We start from the raw sequence: 19020 nt of genomic DNA, 5'->3' as shown, positions 1-19020 counted from the left end.
ATGCTGACCCCTGTGAAATCAGTTCATCAAGAATTTTCTCCATTTTCTCAATTTTCTGGATTCTACCTTCGCCATGGAGCCATGTGAGAAAAATTAAGTTTTCTTCACAAATTCAATTTAACAAGGGGTGGGTAATAGATAAAGTATTTCTTTAAGAATTGTGTGTAATTTCCTTAATGCCTGTGCATAAGTTAACTTATTGTAGCTTGTCTCAATATACAAAAACTCCTCACACGTTTATTGCCAATTCTTGAGAGGTAAGCAGAGGAGAAAATACTTCACCCTACCCTATCAGCAGTTTTGTTGTTTTTTTGTTTTTTTTTGTAAAACTTTATTAGGAGGCAACTACAGCCTCAAGGTGTTTGTCAAATCTTCAAAGGCACAGAATTTTAGTTTGCCTTCTAGGGGAGATCCAAAAGTTCCCACGAAGAAATGTCAAGCAAAATTTGGGAGGAAATGTGTCTAACATTGTGCAAAATACATCTAAAAAACTTCCACAAGCATTGGTTTTATATATTTCACTCAGTTTTACTCATCATACAGCTTCAGTGAGGAGGTGGCACAAGTTAGTCTACAGTATATACTGTATATAAGACGAAGTCAGGGACGGTGAGGTATAAGCTTAAAAGCTTAACATTTTAAGAAATTCACTTATTTGCTTTCTTTTTCTTGCCAAAAGTTGGATGAGAGGGTGATACCTCTCCTACCACAAACAACATACAACATGTATGTGAAGCTGAGCTAACCAGCTGCTGACTGTGAGTGTTTGACTCAGTGGTGTATCACTGATTTTTCACTATTATGGGCACTTGTCTCCCTTAGGACCACCGTTAAATAGACCTACTTACCCAAGTCATCCTCCAAGTTTTGTCAGTGAAACTTCACTTGTTTGTTCCTCGAGGCACTGCAGGACTGAGAGGATTTCGAATTTTTAATGTCAGTGTAGTGTCTTAAGATAATTACACAGGGCAGTTGACCATAAAATCCAACCCACCTTGTTATTCAGTGACATTTGAATTATTGGAAGCGCTCACAGACTCATCGTTTGAAAAGGCCATCTCAGTGCAGTGTGTGTGTCTATGTTTATGTGTCTGACTGACTGTATGTGTGTGTGTATGTTTTCTTTAATTTCTATCCCACTGACAGCCAGGCTGAGTTTAAGGGATAGGGACATTTTTCACAAGGTCATTTGGTCATTCAGTGTTTTATCAAGGGCCCAGGGAATTAAATCTGAATGTGTGCAGCTGTTTGTCTGAATAACAATCACTCGCAATTGTCAATTTCAAACAAGCGTTAATGATTTTATGGTTAGTAATATGGTGTGTACGTATTCATTTTTCACATTGTGCACATGTATATCCATAATGAGATAACTATATGTGTTGCAGTGTGTGTGTGTGAGCTGTGTGTCCTGACCCTATTGATATTCCAGTGGACTGTACGTATTGTTGGGATAGGATCCCAGTTGACTCAATTAGGGCTGCATATTGTTCTGCAAAGCATTGAATAATGTGGGGACAGAGGCATTGACATTATCTGAGTCTGAATATAAATGGCCATGTATTCACACAAGTTATTCTCCTCCTAGTTATGAGCTTCAGCATCGATAGCTGCAGTGTTACATATTTCAGACCTGATTGACATGTTACAGCAAAGCACTGAAAAAGTCAACCTGGATCAATTCATATATGTCCATCAGAATAGTATTAACTAACCCAGTACAGTACGAGCATCCACCACCTACCCAAAGGACAGGATTACATAAAGCATACCATAACTTAGTATTGTATGGTGTGAAAGGTAGAAGATTGTACATGGGCTTAAGATCAAGCTTTTACAGAAATGTACTTACTGTAAGTGGTGCACCTGCTTCTCCTCAGTGCAGACAAAGATTTCTCTGAGAGCTTTTCCACTGGAGCCCTATTGTTTTGCTGTGCCTTCATGAGTAAACTTACATGTAGAGATGATTGTCAGACTCTGTAGTCACCCAGGCCCCCAGAAAAGAATGCAAACAGAAAATTTTGAGGACTTAGATCTACTGTTCCTCAGACTGCCAGCTGAAGAGACACAGCAAAATATTACTGTATTTGCCATTTTTTATTGTAGTTTTCTGTCAGGTCAAATAAGTAATGTCAGGTATGATGAGGTTCGTGCTCCCCAGTGACATGTTTTGTGTCTATTTTATGATATATGCCACTGAAAGGTAGTGTCTCTAAGTCTAGAGAGCCACTGGAAATCAAAGGTTTTCACGCATCCCTGTGGTTATGAGGAACAGAGGCCGAGTCAGATCTTGTCGTACCTGGCCAAATACTCCAAGTGTCATCAGGTGAAGTAAGGCTTCATTACTATACTGTTAAACTGTATACCCTGGTGTTAAAAAAATGATGGTTATACCATGCACATTTGCATTTCTACAGTGTTTGGAAAAAAAAAAGCAACGGCAGAGAATCTCACATGCACATGTGCATCTTCTTTCCTCCTCAACTGCCCATATACGTCAATTAAAAAAAAGTTTACAGTTTCAAATACAACAAAGATTTGTGTAATTGTATATAGTGTAATGCAATATTATCTGAGATGGTTATTGTACCATGAATGTCTCACTTACAGTTGCAAACCTACATGGATCTCAGGGCAGTATGTTCCTCGGACTGCGTGGTGTCACATAATCACTTTCAAAATTGATTACCTGTGTAAAAGATTTATGTTATTAAATTAAATTATTATAATTATCATATAATTATCATATTTTGGAATTTACTTCACAATTATCTTACTGGCTATAGAATGTTTTATTGTCAGAGCGAGCGATGAAAATAGGACTTGTTATTATTTCTATGAGCCTTTAAAGAACATAACCAAATTAATATTGGAATTAGTCTGTCCATTCTCAGGACATTACAAGCAAATTGCTGCTCTTTTAGACTGTACCTGGAGCCAACATTTTTCCTCTGCTTGGGGCTATTCAAATGGTGCCTCTCTCTTATGAAAATTGATTTATATACTGTTGGTGGGGAGGTTTTCCACTGGTCCATTTTGGATCAGATCAGGGACCCACAGTTAAAGAGGGTCCACGGAAACTCCAGGAGGAGCATTTAAAGCTGCTAAAATTAGTATCTTTTCAAAAAAATATTAATGTATCAAAGAAAAACATGAAAACAATGTGAACTGGTCCTGGTCCTATTGATGAACCTACAAAGAATGATTCAACTGCAGCTCCCCTCTGCTTTAGGGAGCTTTAAAGTGACTTTCATGTCATTGTTTCGCTGTTTGACCTGTAGTTTTACTTTTTAGGTTTGCTCTCACCGCTCAAAGCAACTTTTCAGCTGAAGCAAGTGGCTGCTTTCAGCAAAATAACTCAAAAAGCAGACTTGTCATTGCCAAACAGCAGACAGACACAGTTAGTGAAGAGCTGGTGAAATGGAGCATTTAGCCACTAAAGATCAAATTATTACCCTCAGGAAACCAAAGGAGAGCCAAGAGAGAGAGAATATTGGTCTTATATTTGCCAAATAAATGTTAACTGGAAAAGTGCCTCAGTAGAGTGCCAATCTCTGCCAGGCAGCAGTTTTGCTGATCATGGCCACTCTAGACAATTTTAGTAGTTCTTTCTGCAAGTTTCAGAAGCTTCCAGAAGCTGATAAAAATACACGTTTCATGTTTTGTTGATAAAACATTGCATGTTGCACAGAGCAGACTGAGTTTTCCTGGTAATGGGCACTGCATGTGAAATAAATGTGTTTTTAATGACAATAACACAGGCACAAATCTTTGATCCACATCGTTCATACCCGGACTTTTTACAGTACTAACTTTGTCTGTAGGTTGCAGTACAACAAAGTAGGAAATGACAACAATAAACACAACAATTAAAATAGACAAAAAAGAAACAATTTATTGCCTGCTGTTTTATGGTTTCTTATAGCACAAATATCAAAGAAAAACTCTACAAAATTGGGCAGGCATAATGCTCTGCTTCTAAAATGCACCAAGTGTTGCATGTCACCGTGCACCAGACAGAACAAAACCAGGTCGCAGTCCAGCTGCCAAGAGCTTCATCTTGTATCGTGCCTAACTTTAGTGGATCATAACATCGGGAATGAAATTAATCTGCTGATTCTCCAATTAAAAATGAGACCAAACACCTCTGTGGGTATCGTTTTTTTTTTTTTTTTGGGCATGGTGAAGGCAAATATGTGGCTGCAAAAGAAAGTGAGGCTTGTTGTTTTAGGACGAGATGATTTCCGGAAAAGCTTATGGCCCCTGCCAGAATGTTAATGCCTGGCACACACTGCATGCATGAGCAGCGCATGACAGTAACCTCTCCAAACTGCTGTGTCTTGCACGCTTGCAGGGTTCACACTGGCAGCATTGTTGCTGCGACGCTGCTGCAGAGCTGCCCACTGCTGTGAGTACTATATTTCCAAAATTAAAAGCACACACTCTACTTATTTATGAAGCTATGCAAGCTCCTGCATTGTCAACAGCAAGGTCCTGCAAACGTTTCATGATGAAATGCCCTGTGTCAATAACTGAATTGACTGACCTGATTCTTTAGACAGAAATGTTACCAGAAGGCTTTTATTTTTAAATTTAAACAGATATGGTTGAGTAGAATTCATATTTGTATTTCCTCATGTCTGTGACAGATAGATAAATTGAAACTGCAGTAAAAGGTAGTATAGAGTCAATATAATTACCAAAACATCACTTTCACTGTCCATTTTTGCTGACAACTATGTCACTAGGAAAAAATCAGCAAGTCTTGGATTCTCGAGATGTGCCAGCTGACACGTGTTTGAGCAGTGCCGCTCAGTGTGGCTGACATGGGTGCTGAAAAAAACCCCCAAAAGGTTTTGCGATGGTCACGCGTTACTCACGCGTGCAGTGTGTCCCAGGTGTAAGAGGAGTGATGAGTGAGCAGTCAATGGCAGTATAAATCACTGAGTGGATATAATGCTGAATGTGTAAATACGCATCAGTCTGCCAAGAGGTTTGCAATCAACTTATAAATGTGAGTATATGTTCATGTTGTGCCTTTCCAATTGGTTTAGTTAAAACAAAGGTGCCCAAAGTGATCTTGTTTCAGGGGCTCTTGAATTCTCAGCTATGCCTCTGCTGGGATGCATCCTGTGGAGCTGGAGATAATATTTGGTGCAAATACTGTATTAATGGTAAGATCATCTCATCATTTTTTTCTCTCTCTCTGAGGAGAGGGAACCCCTTTTGTCACTTAAATTTTAGGTAGCAACGGAGGGGTGTGTCGTTATTTTTTCACAGTAGTGAGTAACCCACTTTGTGTGCATCGTTCTGAGTCCTGATCATGAATTCTCATAAATGCAGTTTTGCTCCACAATCCGCCCTACGCAGAGAGAGAGAGGGAGAGAGAGCGAGAGCTGCTCCTCCTCCTCCTCCTCCTCCTCATTCGTCTCTTCCCACCACTCAGTCCGAAAAGCCAACGTAAGACGGTCTTCACGGAGGACTCCTCTCATCACATCTCCGCTCGCATAATGGCAGCTGAATTAAAACAGCTGTGGTACGTCCGTGTCCGGTACTTTTCCGCTTTCATCTGAGCAGCAGCGTTTGTGTAATGTAGCTCTCCTCCTCGCTAAATAACTTCTTCTTTCCCTGGTATTTTTTTCTCCCCTCAGACACGCGTTCAGAAATTACCAAACCTCCGACTTGTAACTAAACTGCTTCAGGAAAAGAGGTCGTGTATCTTTGGATGGAGAATTTTGAGTCGGTGAGTTGGAATCGCAGATGAAGCTGTTGATATCAGCTGTAGTTATCAACCTGTTCGGCAAATTGTGTCGCTTTTTGCTTTATCGTTAAAGGGGTAGTAGCCAATCTGTCATCAAAAATAGTCAAAAAATGCTTGTTTAGAATTGCATGCAACTTAAGTCAGTCCTAAATTTGATCTGAATATGCATTAACTTCTTTGATTAATTTTGAGTTAAATAAATGCATCTTCTGTTTCTTGGTTGGAACTCAACAGGTTTTGTAGCTCTTGCTTGCATCGTTCTCCTACTCCAACCTTGTGAATGTGCCTGTGTATATTAAAGAGTTTAACTGGAAAACAACCTCTACAGACAATTTTATGATGCAGTTGCTTGGCTTGCTTGCCTGCAGTTTTTTTTTAGTTATAAAATTCAGGGAGCTCAGATGGCTGCTTCTTTGTTGTAACCCAATAGAGGGGATCTGAGAAATATAGCCTTAAAGTAATTATGGGGAAGATGATGCTTAGTGGAAATTGCACCCTGTCCCTGTAATAACATCAAAGATAACAGTATGAAATATACATTTTCTTTATAGAAGCACTGTAAAGGTTTCTCACCTTATATCTGATGTTAAAATTGCCATTAAAGATACTTTTTTGCTGTCTCAGCTGGGCTGCCATTTCTGATAAGAGCTGTATTATTGTTTCTTATCTTCATGATACATCCATTCCCTTTATTTCACCTGCTCTGTTACTGTAACAACATGTTCCTCTCTCCCACATCTGTAACATTTGTTTATCTTAAATCCTCATCCTTACTTTGCTTTGACTCTCCCGTCATGATCAAATAAGCGGTCCTGTCCTTCCCATCCTCACAAACTCTTGCTCTCTTCCCTTTTAGGTGGTGAATGAGCTGAAGGCAAGCTGGTTGTGAAGGTGCTGGACTTGTTCCCCCCTACGCCCCAAGCCGGACACAACATGGCAGCGGGAGTAGCGGCATGGCTTCCCTTTGCACGGGCGGCAGCGATCGGCTGGATGCCCGTGGCCAATTTGCCCATGCCAGTGGCGCCCACTGAGAAGAACAAGCGTCAGGATGAGCTAATCATTCTTAATGTCAGTGGACGGCGCTTCCAGACCTGGAGGAACACGCTGGACCGCTATCCAGACACCCTGCTGGGGAGCTCTGAAAAGGAGTTCTTCTACAATGAGGAGACCAAGGAGTACTTCTTTGACCGAGATCCTGACGTGTTCCGCAGCGTGCTCAACTTCTACCGCACTGGCAAGCTCCACTATCCACGCTATGAGTGCATCTCGTCCTATGATGAGGAGCTGGCATTCTTTGGCATCGTCCCAGAGATCATTGGCGACTGCTGCTACGAAGAGTACAAGGACAGGAAAAGGGAGAATGCGGAGCGTCTAATGGATGACCAGGAGGACAACAAGGACGCAAAGCTGCCCAACATGACCTTCAGGGAGACCATGTGGCGGGCTTTTGAGAACCCCCACACTTCCACCATGGCCCTTGTCTTCTACTATGTCACTGGCTTCTTTATTGCCGTCTCCGTCATCACCAATGTGGTGGAGACGGTGCCCTGTGGCACAGTGCCCAACCAGAAGGAAGTGCCATGTGGTGAGCGCTACACCGTGGCCTTTTTCTGCATGGACACGGCCTGCGTCATGATCTTCACCGTGGAGTACCTAATGCGCTTGTTTGCTGCACCTAGCCGCTACCGCTTCATGAGGTCCGTCATGAGCATTATCGACGTGGTGGCCATCTTGCCCTACTACATTGGCCTGGTGATGACTGACAACGAGGACGTGAGCGGCGCATTTGTGACGCTCCGTGTTTTCCGCGTATTCCGTATCTTTAAGTTCTCCCGTCACTCGCAGGGCCTGCGCATCCTGGGCTACACGCTAAAGAGCTGTGCTTCTGAGCTGGGCTTCCTGCTCTTCTCCCTCACCATGGCCATAATTATCTTTGCTACCGTCATGTTCTACGCAGAGAAGGGTTCAAGCTCCAGCAAATTCACCAGCATCCCAGCCTCCTTCTGGTACACCATTGTTACTATGACAACACTCGGGTAAGAGCAGAGCAGACACCTCTTTTATTTGGTTGCGAGTGCTATGTGTGAAAGTGTGTATTTTCAGTTGGGTCTGTCTTGTGTGGGTAAATGTTTGACAATGATTCCACTTGAAATCTGCATCTGACTCTGTGGCCCAAAAACCTACAACTGCTTCAAAAGTCAGTGCCCCCCTTTCCAAGACAAACTTCATGCATAATGATACACGACTACAGAGCACTTTCCAGTCTGTGTCTGCTGCTTTAAGAACTGACTGTATTCTTCTGGGGAAAGAGCGGCCATCAGGATGTTCTCTCCCAGTAATGGCCATGCCAGTGCATGCCCTTTACACATCACAGATTACAGGGACAGAGAGAAGCAGGAGATTGTCGAGAAACGGGGAAAGCATCTAAGTGAAACAAAAACACTGGATAGGAATTATATCATTACTTTCATCTCTTACATGCCCTTTGGTTAGCACTAATGCTCTTTCAGTTCAGGATGAACTGAAATAGTGACTTCGCATTTTGAGAGCCCTCCTCCTCCTTCACTTGCTCTTTATGTGTTACACTAGTTGCTGGCCTCGAAAATTAAGTGCCTCTTGGTACAGAGGCTCTGATGCAGAATATCAAATCTCCATTTTAAGAGGCAAGTGAGAGGGTTCAGTTATTTGCATTTGGATAAAAGATAATTATTGTTATTAACACATTTTTTTTAAAGGCATACATGTTTTCATTATTCACTGAATGCCCAATTAACCTGCAGCCTGGGGCTGTTGTTACTGTTTGTTTTTACAATGTCATGAATCTGCTTTGATTGAGTTAAGATGAACACTAGGAGCATTTTGATAATTTTTCTCCCTTTTTTATGTCATCATATATTTCCACCAGCCGTAAAGTGAGGGGACCCACATATACATCATTAATTTTACACTGTGCCAACACACACACACACACACACACACACACACACACACACACACTTCCGTGATGCAGCACTATTAGGCCTAATGGTAATGTGTTTCATGAGCGTCCCCTGTTGTGGATGTGTGAGTCAGACTGAGAGGCTGACAAATTGCAGCATCCTGCTAAATGTCAGAGTCATGGAGGCCATAAATGGCTCTGAGCTCATTGCTGTGACACACTTGGCACCCTGTCATTGTGCCCCGCCATTCACAACCTGCCCAGAAGAACTGGTGTTGAGCAGATGTTTGATTCTGGATCGCTTGTTTTTCGTTTGTGGACAGATGAATAGCTGCTGAATTGTGGCAAAAAGCATGAAATTCTCAGCTCTGTTGTCTGTTAATTTTGTGCAGATGCAGCAGTTTGCTTTGCTGTCCATGCTAGCCTGTAATCTCTCAGTGAGACCTGAGACACTGGATTGGTCTCCTGTTGCGTTTACAGTAGGACGGTAAAAGAGGAGGGTATGTGTGTTGAGCATGTATCTGTTTGTGTATGAAGAGGGGGGTAGTTGTTGAGCTTGGCCTCATCAATAAAGCAGGGGCCAGAAGTGGGTGTCAAAGTGACTAATGATGTGGCCCACTGCATCTGCTGACTAATGTAAACCTGCCTGACATTCTGGTCTCTGCTCCTTGTTTACGTCATAAACACACACAAACAAACAATACACACACAGACAATATCTGGCTTTGTGCATTTATTACATAAAGACAAATAAAGCTGTGAATCTCCATTTGTATGCACGCTAAAAGACCTTTCATGTGGGTTTTCCTTTAGATGGGGTAAGCATGTTTCCAGTTAATGTGGTTTTAGATGTGCAAACACCATATTTAAGTTTTTTTCTATTTTTCTTCTTTAATTTGCATTGAAATCTTCAGATAGATATCTTCACTCTCTGCTGTGCAGCAACTCATACTCATCTGACTAAATAAGATGAAAGCCAGTTCCCACAGACAGTGTTTTTCTTGACTTCTTGTCTTCCTGTCTAGGTGCCTCAGGGCTTAGTGTTGCGCTGTTCCGAGTGTGTTCTGCTTTGTTCTCCTTGTGGAGATACTCATATCATCTGCACTCTCATGTTTAATTTACCGCCAACTTGTGAGCTTTAGCCCTGGTGTTTGTGCTTCACTCAGAGAAAGACAGTTGTGTGTGTGTGTGTGTGTGTGTGTGTGTGTGTCTGTCAGATAGTGTGTTTAGATGCACACATCAGGGGTGGGGGAAAAAATCGATACAGCATAGTTTTGCACTATTTTGCATGGTTATATTGTATCAATACATAGACACTATGTATTTGTTTTTTAATAGAAATCAGTAATCTTTCAGCCCGATCCGGCGGGGGTGGTTTTTAGTCCGTTCAAACCTGCCACCCTGACTCTGTTTCCTCTTTCTTTCTTTTCTATTACTGCTCTCTGGCCTTTATATTTAAGTCATAACTGCTGATCAGTGACCCTAGGATCTTCATTGAGTGCTTATCCTTTTCTGGAGCACAAGTTTCTTGAATTTTAGTTGAATATCAAAAATACAAATCAAACATTTGGTAGCCTACTACAGTAATACAATAAATTGCTTTTAGGTTTGGGCAGTATAACAGTATCACAGCATCACACATTATGGTATACCAAGAAATCCTCATGGTATGTTTTCTATACCGTCCTAAATGCAGGCACTCCTCTTTCTATTTAACTCATTGTATGAAGTGCACAGCACGCACCACCATAGCTCAGTGTCCGGGGTCTACTGGTGGAATGGACAGCTGATCTGAAAGACACCATGACAGCTAGTGGCGGAAGGATAAGTTACAGGACTGTAAACACTTGGCAGCCATCAAGAGCAGAGACCATGGGAAATAACAGCATGTTTTTTTTTTTAAGTCTAACTCGATCATTTAAGGATTTGTTCTAAACGAACCACAACCAAGAAGTTTTTGTTGAGTTTTATTCTGTTCCTGTCAAGTTTGAATGAGTTAACGCTGCATACTTACAGTCATATACCGTTTACCCTGATAAAAGTTTTGGAGGGTATATGAAGGCATGAAATATGACATACTGTCCAAGCCCTATTGCTTTTTCAAACCACTAGATACATGTTGGTGTAATGAAAATGAGATTTACAGACTCAAAGCTTTCCCTTAGATTACACAGCAATTGAAAAGTTTTTTTTTTAATTAATTTGCAGATTTAAAAAAGGCAATAACTTGCAACATAAAGCAATAAGTTATCAGAACACTCAACATATCGCCAAACATTAAAAATGGCAGTAATATTATATCGTGACCACAGTATCATGATTCCCACCCCTAGCAGACACGTGCTCATTAACTCTGACATTCAGCATCAACTGTGCCCTATCTGTTCCTCATACATGCTGCTTTGCTCGCTGTGGCTTTTTGAGTGTTTTGTTTATCTGACTTTAATCCGGCCTCAGTCAGAATCCATAATCCCCCTTCAACAATGGGCAATGAAATACCAGGTGAATAGCTTTTTCAAGTTCAGCGCTCCTCTTTCTTCCCAGAAGTGGAAGTTGTTTAAATGATAACAGCATGTCAGAAAAGAAGGGGAATTGAGTCTTGGCTGAGAGTAGAGGGAGAAAATTAAAGAGAGAGGAAAATACACAATCAGATGTTTGTTTATTCCATCTGACTTATTAGTTATATCTGCAGCAAGACAAAATGCAGGGAGCATATTTTGGTATAAAGCGAATTTGGTACAAACAAGAACTCTAAAATCCTCCAAGACAGACCCCCAGAGGCTTTGCTGCTTCTTATGACCAACTGGACAAAAAGAGGTTTAACCACCCATGCAAGTTAGTGAGCCACCAACCAACACTGCCGTCCTTAGAGCCCTGTGCTCACTCTACAGCAGAGCTAAAAAGCTTAGCTCAAATCCAGCAAATGAGGGGCATGTAGGCACACAGTGGTAAGGCTTTAGTTAAATCAGAGACATTTAGGCAATAGGACCTATGAGGGATTTTGTCCCCTAGGTTGTTAAACAAATTGATTTTGACCTTTGAGTGATAATAATTTTGAGCATTTGTCATATTTGTTGATCCTGAATACTAAACTGCTGCCTGGCTGGTTGGCAGAGAGGCAATTGCTAAACCTCAGCTTTTCATTACGGGTCCATCTAGACCCTAATGTAGTCAATGTCTTTATTCACACTGAAAGAGACTCAAGAAAATGACTTGGTCTGACGTGATCCCAGTTCAGCAGTTAGGTTGTAAAGTTAACTTTGTAAAGGTTGCTAACAAGACTTTTAGTTTTGTTTTATTGTATTTATTCATCATGATCTTGTTTGGAGAACTTTTGTTTACGTTTAGCACTGGGACCAAATTGCTTTAATGGCCTATCTTTAGTGATAGTGAGTCTAAGATGTTATTGCAGTTGCACCTCTAAATTCAATAGCAAATTTTTAATACAATATCTGAACTATCTAAAACAGAGAAAAAAAGCAATTAAAAGTATTGAAGTGGCGTATCTTAACATATCACCTTTTTTTGTCGCAATGAGTCACAGTCAGTCAAATGTGTTATGTTTGGAATAACAGGCTTTTTTTTTCTTAATGACATTATAGTCATTAACATGCTAATTCAGCATATAGGAGTGAGATATTCCTCTACCTGTACCTTACTTTTTCACTGACTGTTGCAGCACTTATGAAACTCATTTTATCCATATAGATAACTGGAAAAGCATTGCCTGTTTAATAGAAGGAAATAAATTGCTTGTTTTTTTTTAAAGTCTATTTAAATATGAACTTCATTTCTTAAAATGCCTCTGTGCTAAAAATAAGACAATAGAAAAAAGGGAAAAAACAAACAAACAAACAAACAAATACACATAACAAAACAAAAAAAAGAAACAAAGCACAAAACCCACCCAACCTAGACACCCAAGACTAAATCAAAGGATCCTCCATTCAGTTGATAGAAAAAATAATTAAGTTGCACTACACTGTTGTTTTCTCTAAATATTGCATGTAATAGTCGACCTTTTCTTCCTTCTCTCTATCACTCTCTCACATATACACACATGCAGCGGCAAGTCTAACTAAAGTCGGGTTGTGTTTGAGTGATTGATTGCTTTGCGTAAATGAATATGATTGATTACTATTACCCCACCCCTGGGGGTTGTCGCATCTTGTTGAAGCTTAGACTGTGTATGGGTATTTATCAGTGAAGCTTCGAAGCCACAAAAATGGTATTAAGAACAGACCTAGACTCCACTGGTTTCAAAAATATGTCCGATTATATGTAAGTGTGTGAGAAATTGACTTCTCACATGATTTATTACCTCAGTAAACATTTTTCCATGAGTTTATGGTCTCAGTTTGGAGATTCAAGTCTTCTTTAGTACAACTTTTATGTTTATTTCGTTAATTATGGTCACACTTAATGTAAAAAAACCTAAGATGGCGACAACCTAAATGCCAAAATCAAGGCTTCAAAATGTTACTCCACGAACTGTGACATAAAAGAGGCTACATCCACTTCTTTTTTTACAGTCAATTCTAGATAATTAGCATTTGTTGCCTTGCAGTCAATTTACAAGGCCTTTACCTTTATAATATAAAGAGTAAATTTGTTTGAGCAGTCAAAACCCACTTGTTCCAGTGCGCTCTGAATGCACTCTTATTACATGTAACAAAACACTCCAGCTGTTCTCTATGCATCTCGTCGTCTTTGCAGACTCATTAGGCCGTTCCATTTGATAAAGTATTGATGAGACTCGGAGTGTTTGGTTGTGTTGTAGTCATTAGCATAGCCCTGCCTGAGTATGATTAATATCCTTATCAAAGACCAGCTTCTTTTGATCATTGCTCCTCAAAGATCAATACACTGCTCTCTGTTACCCAGACAACCACGCAAGATCTTTGACGTACACTGTTTGTTGCTGTGGTGAATGGGTTACGTGTGCATGTAGACAATATGTGTGTGTGTGTGTGTGTGTGTGTGTGTGTACACACACTAGTGTACTTAAATTGGCATTTGTGGCCTTCTTTGTGTACCTTTGTCTCCACCCCCTTTCACAACTCATTGTCATCGAGCACTGATTTATAGAGTATTTATTTTGGAGCCAACAGCTTGCGAAAAATGATGATCAATGCAGATGAGTGAATATTGATTTTTTGCAGTAGAGAGAAATGTGGCGGCCATTGTTAGTGCTACTAATTGGAACAGGTGATAAGGGTATGAATGAAAGATAGCACCTAAATGTAATGTCACTGACCCCTTATCTTGGATTTATGAGAGCAGTTCAGGAAGTAATTTGTCCGTGTCGATTTAACTTCAGGTCTGTTTTCAACCTTCTCTTTTAAAGGTCAGGATTAGTGGTCAGCTGACCTTTACTCATATCAATTAAGACTTATTTTGAGTTTGCATAATGACAGGAGAACACGAGTGCATGACCCGCATACAGAGCACGGCAGTGTAAGTTAATTGGCTCAGTGTCACGACTACTGTAAATGTAACATGTAAGAAATGTGAGATGAGAGAATTCGCCTTATTTAGACACCATACTGAAATATAGCACATTGAAATGCAAATAATCCACTGTGTGTGTACAGTCAGAGCACTCCAGTTCATACACTGAACCAAATCAAATTATTTCTTTCCCCTTCAATGATTTCTTCATTAAATCAAGACTAATTATTCATTAAGATAGTAAGAGTTATTATCATGGGTTTTAAGGGATTTACTCATGGGGTTGATATATGGAGATATTCCAGGGAACATTTACATTTACAGTCCCAGCATTTGGCAGACAGTCTTTTCCGGAGCAACTTACAATACTTCTCAGTATTTATTATGGAGACAGCACCATCAGTTAAGGCAGCCAGTGATTAGCTGACCACAAGTGCTTGTGGTGCTGAAGAGTTAGAGTGTGTGCTTAACTAACCAGTTTAAAGCTAAGCATATAGTGTCCTTACAGATGACTCTTAATAATGTTAAGTCTATGTTAAGTAAAGTCTATGATGTAAAAAGTCTTTTTTGGGCTCAATGGCATCATATATTTGTTCCATATCCAGAAAATGTTTCATTACATGTGATCTGTAGCCAGAAGTATAATCTTGAGTCTACATTAAGGTACCATTAATGCACAGAAAGTGATGGGTCAGAGAGTCCACTTCCTGACATACTGTCCAGAGGCTTTCTCTGTGCTCTGTTGGCCTGCAGTCTTGCTTTTTGTATTTCATTGTAGTGTTGTTTTGTTGTTGTTTTTTTCCTTTTTTGTTTCTTTTTTTTTGCAATAGCGTACAACCAACAAAAGCTATGGTACAATTGTCATTTGGCAGGGATCCAGCCAAGTCTGCAAACTGTAAATAACAGTAAAGAGACTAGAGAGGCTTTGTAACTTCATTTTAATATCTCAGTGCTTGTCATGAATTATGGATTAATTACTTCTTCACACTGACAGAGATCCAAATTCCTAATAAAAGGTGGATTTAACAGATTTTCTCATTTTTCTTAGTCATATTTCTGTATAAAATCTTTGTCACCTCTCACTGGCTGAGTGAAACTAGAGGGAGTGTGAGTGTATTAAAAAGCTCAGTAACATCTGCAGTCCTCTTTAGCCTCAAAATGGTTTTTTGTACAGCACTGACCTCCAGCTGAACTGGCCAATTCTTTATGATGGACACACATATACACACAAAAGTATGTATTTGGAAAAAGTGAATCTGGACTTTGACCTCCCAGCTGTTATTCTCCTGCAATTTGTCTTTCCTCACCCTCTCTACCTCAGTCTCCTCCCCGAGTAGAGGGACGTAAGGAGACAATGCGCTCCGTGCTGCTGCCTCTCACCTGGCCCTCTGACCCCTATTCCCCTCTCCAGCACTAGTAAAGAAAAAAACAACAGAAAAGAGGCCACAAAATAGAAGAGTCAGTCCCTTTTCACCCCTCACACCTTGGTGTCTTCGGTGTGTTTCTAGTGTGGCTCTGGGCTTCGCAACATCGCTCAATCAGTCATTCTGTTTGCTTCAGACTAAGATCTTGACAGTCAGATGAAACTTGGTGCAGACATTTTTGTCTCCAGATGGTGAATCCTGTTGACTGAATTACCAAAAGCCCAAAACTGATATGATGCAGTGCATCCAAAACTGCTAAACTGATGTCTGCCAGATTTAGTTAACTTGAATGTTAAAAGTGGTGGGCAAGAGGGATAGAAATCTTCCATCACATTATATCATGTCATAAGTGTGTGACCCCTTAGTGATCATTCTGTAAATTCCCAAGTTTTTGCTGTTTTATTTTTTCTCAGTGCAATTTAGTTTGAGTCGCGGAGTGGAGGATTTAATAGTCTATTAGTTCGTGGTCGTATCGACCGGAGAGATCATCAGACCAGTGGATCACATAAGCGAAGCAGCTGCCACAGAGACGACTGAAAGCAAACTTTTTGACCCAGCAGCAGACTGTAGGGTTCATATTTCAATGCAAACACAATAGGATTGTAATGCTATGAGATTTTCACGGTATGATTACAATTACTCTTCTTTTTTCAGCTAAAACACTCAAATATGTTGAAAAAATTCTATCACTAACAGTTCTAGCATTGTAAGTAAAGCTTGAAAGACTTGAAAAGACAACATGTATCATACATATCAATATTATGCTAACCAAATGCCAACCCATATTGAAATATGTATCACAATATTGATATGTTATTGTTATTGTCCATCTTTAATGTAGCATTTGCCAGGAGCATTCAGTTCTAAGCACAGCTTGGGTCAATATAGAGCTGGATAGGAATATAGGAATATAGGAATATAGGAATACCATAGTTTTCTTCTTTCATCCATCTCGGGTGATGAATGATAGATTACAGACTAACAGAGCTGCATGGCTGTAGACTTGTGTTTTTTCTTTGACTTTCTCTACATGATTAACTACCTCTAACCGTCCTTCTTTTTCTTGTTTCCTTTTGAACTGATGTCTATCCCGAGGCTGCGTGTACACGTTTGTGTGCATGCCTATTTTGACGTTTTCTTCGATGTGTTTGGTGTTTGTTTCCCACTGTGAAGGCAAATGTTTGCATGTTAGTATGTTCTGTTCTCTAACTCAGTGTACCTTGCTAAAGTAATTATGCCTCCACGTTAAGTTTAATGTCTTTGGCCGCTGAATTGTGACTTTATTGAGGTTGTTATAAAGGCGGAAAAAATCACTAAAGTAATTTTCCAGGTCTGTGGTTTCTAGGTACACAGCAATAACTCACAGTATTTTCATGTTTCTGCTCATACCAGTGAATGTAACTTACATCTGCCTCGATTACGGAGGGACATGCTGAATCCATTACCTGGTGGTCAGACGCATCAGAGAACAGGGGCAGGTATCACAAATCTAAACTGTGTGTTTAATTGTTGCACCTGAATTAAAATATAAATAACTTACGGCACAGTGTTAAATGAGTTAGTGAATAGGGAGCTCATTTAGCTTAAGAAAAATGGCACCAACCCCAAAGCCTAGATGGACTTAAACTCTAAAACTGCATTTTATCAGCGTCAGTTGTTTGAATCAAATTTGTTTTTTTGATTGATTGTTTTTTAAATAAATGTTTCTTCTGTAATCTCAAATTTTAAATAATTGGATGCAGTTTTATTTATATGATGGTACTGGAGTACAACCAGATGACATTTTGCCCTGATAATGGAACTAGATGAAAAGTCAGGGGATAATCAGAGTCAGTAGGATTTACTCCCTGAAGATCATTAACAGCTGAACAAAATTTTATGGCAATCCATCCAAAACCTGAGCAAGGCTACATTCGCATTACAGGGCTTAATGCTCAATTCAAATTATTTCCCCAGATGTGAGCTTTCCGCCTGAACTCTTCACATCCATGTTTGCAGTGACCTGTCTCTGACATCAGTGTGATCGGATCTCTTCCCTGAAACTCCTCACATGTAACCAATAACGGCACACACATATGCGCTGGAACAGCAGGTCAAAGTCAACTTTATTATCAATTCTGCCATATAAATGCAGCCCAGATTGGTATGAAATGCCATTTCCCACAGACCCCCGATGTAAGCAAACAATTATAGAAACAGTATAAAAAATAGGACTTGATAAGGACTTGACTTGATAAAAGTACTAAAATTACAATTAAAGCAAGGCATACATGACAAGGCACAAGCACCGACTTAAGTGTTACGACAAGTGTAAGTATTTTTTTCTGTTGTGCAGCAAAAGAATAGAATAGGGCAAATAGGGTAAATATAATAAATAGTTCAAAACAAAAATATCACATTTGCAAAAGAGGGATTGGAGGGAATAATTAATGACATACAGATGCAAGCTTCTTCTCATGAGTAATCGCCATAGTAGAAATGTCTGCCAGTGTCATTCTGCATAATAATTAGCCACGCTTTTCTGTTAGGGGGAGTGTGCAATGTATTTTCAGAGAAATGGCCATTTGGACAAATAAGCATTTGTCTTTAGGATATTGGACTTAAATGAGCTTTCAGTCCACTAGCTCTATTAGCACTTATTGCTGGTGGCTCTGTGGAGAGGGAGGTGTGGCTGCAGCCAGAATAGGAGTCAGGAGTGGTGGGGCAGTGATGTGGAGGGTGTCACAGAGGAACTGTTTTTCCAGCTCTTTAGGATGTCCAGGGCTTCATTTAAATATCGCTTTTAGTGCCTCACGAGAACGCTGTCACGGCATGGAGGCAAGCTGTACACGTCATAAAGCATCTGGCTGTTGGGCTCTATTGGCTGGCGATTGAGGCAGCTGTCTGTAGTGTCAATGAACCGCTCTGACAGTGTGTGTGGTGAGTGATCTGCACCCGCTCAGTCAAGTTTTAAGTGGAAAAATGATGACAAAAAAAAAGACACATGAATGCCAACATAAGCACAGCCAGTGATCAGATATGCATCAAATTTAAGACCGCATATAAAAATGACCCAAATCTGATTGGAAATAATCAGATTCTGTGTTGACAAAAATTAGATGTGTGTCACATTAGAGCAGAAAAAAACAAAAAATCGTATTTTGGCGACATTTGCTTGTAATGTGAACATAGCTCCAAAGTGGTGGACTGACATATTGACATTGTCCTTCATCTAGCTATGCTGCTAGCATGACTACCTCCTGGCCATTTTTAACATTAGCAACAAATTTAAAATTTTTAGTGCTGAATTATGGATTGGGCTAATATTGTTCATATTTGGTCTAGTAGCAGCAGAGCTGCTACAGAGTAGGTGGCTTACAAAGATTTTGCACTGATCCTTACCTTTACTTTTATTTGTCCTTGATTACAACAGCTCCATTTGTACGGCAGCTGAAAATTGGTCCAAG

General features: G+C 40.1%; 1 protein-coding gene across 3 annotated transcripts in view; it reads left to right on the top strand.

Annotated features, from left to right (window-relative positions):
- Window positions 1–5396: 5396 nt before the first annotated feature.
- The window catches only part of kcnd3 (potassium voltage-gated channel, Shal-related subfamily, member 3), a 149044-nt gene continuing 135420 nt past the window's right edge, over window positions 5397–19020 (top strand). For 2 of the 3 annotated variants that reach the window (XM_088082107.1, XM_042492007.2), the window contains exons 1-2: window positions 5455–5743; window positions 6618–7797. In XM_088082107.1, coding sequence (XP_087938233.1) covers window positions 6695–7797 — 1103 coding nt within the window. In that variant the 5' untranslated portion in view covers window positions 5455–5743; window positions 6618–6694. Of the gene's footprint in view, window positions 5744–6617; window positions 7798–19020 lie in introns of all 3 variants that reach the window. The other variant, XM_088082106.1, reaches the window with a different exon arrangement.

Source organism: Plectropomus leopardus, chromosome 9 (genome assembly GCF_026936395.1).
Source record: "Plectropomus leopardus strain MGB_pleo_1.0 chromosome 9, ASM2693639v1, whole genome shotgun sequence".
NCBI classification, from domain to species: domain Eukaryota; kingdom Metazoa; phylum Chordata; class Actinopteri; order Perciformes; family Serranidae; genus Plectropomus; species Plectropomus leopardus.
The sequence above is the reverse complement of the archived record's forward strand: the minus strand, read 5'-3'. Positions and strand labels throughout refer to the sequence as shown.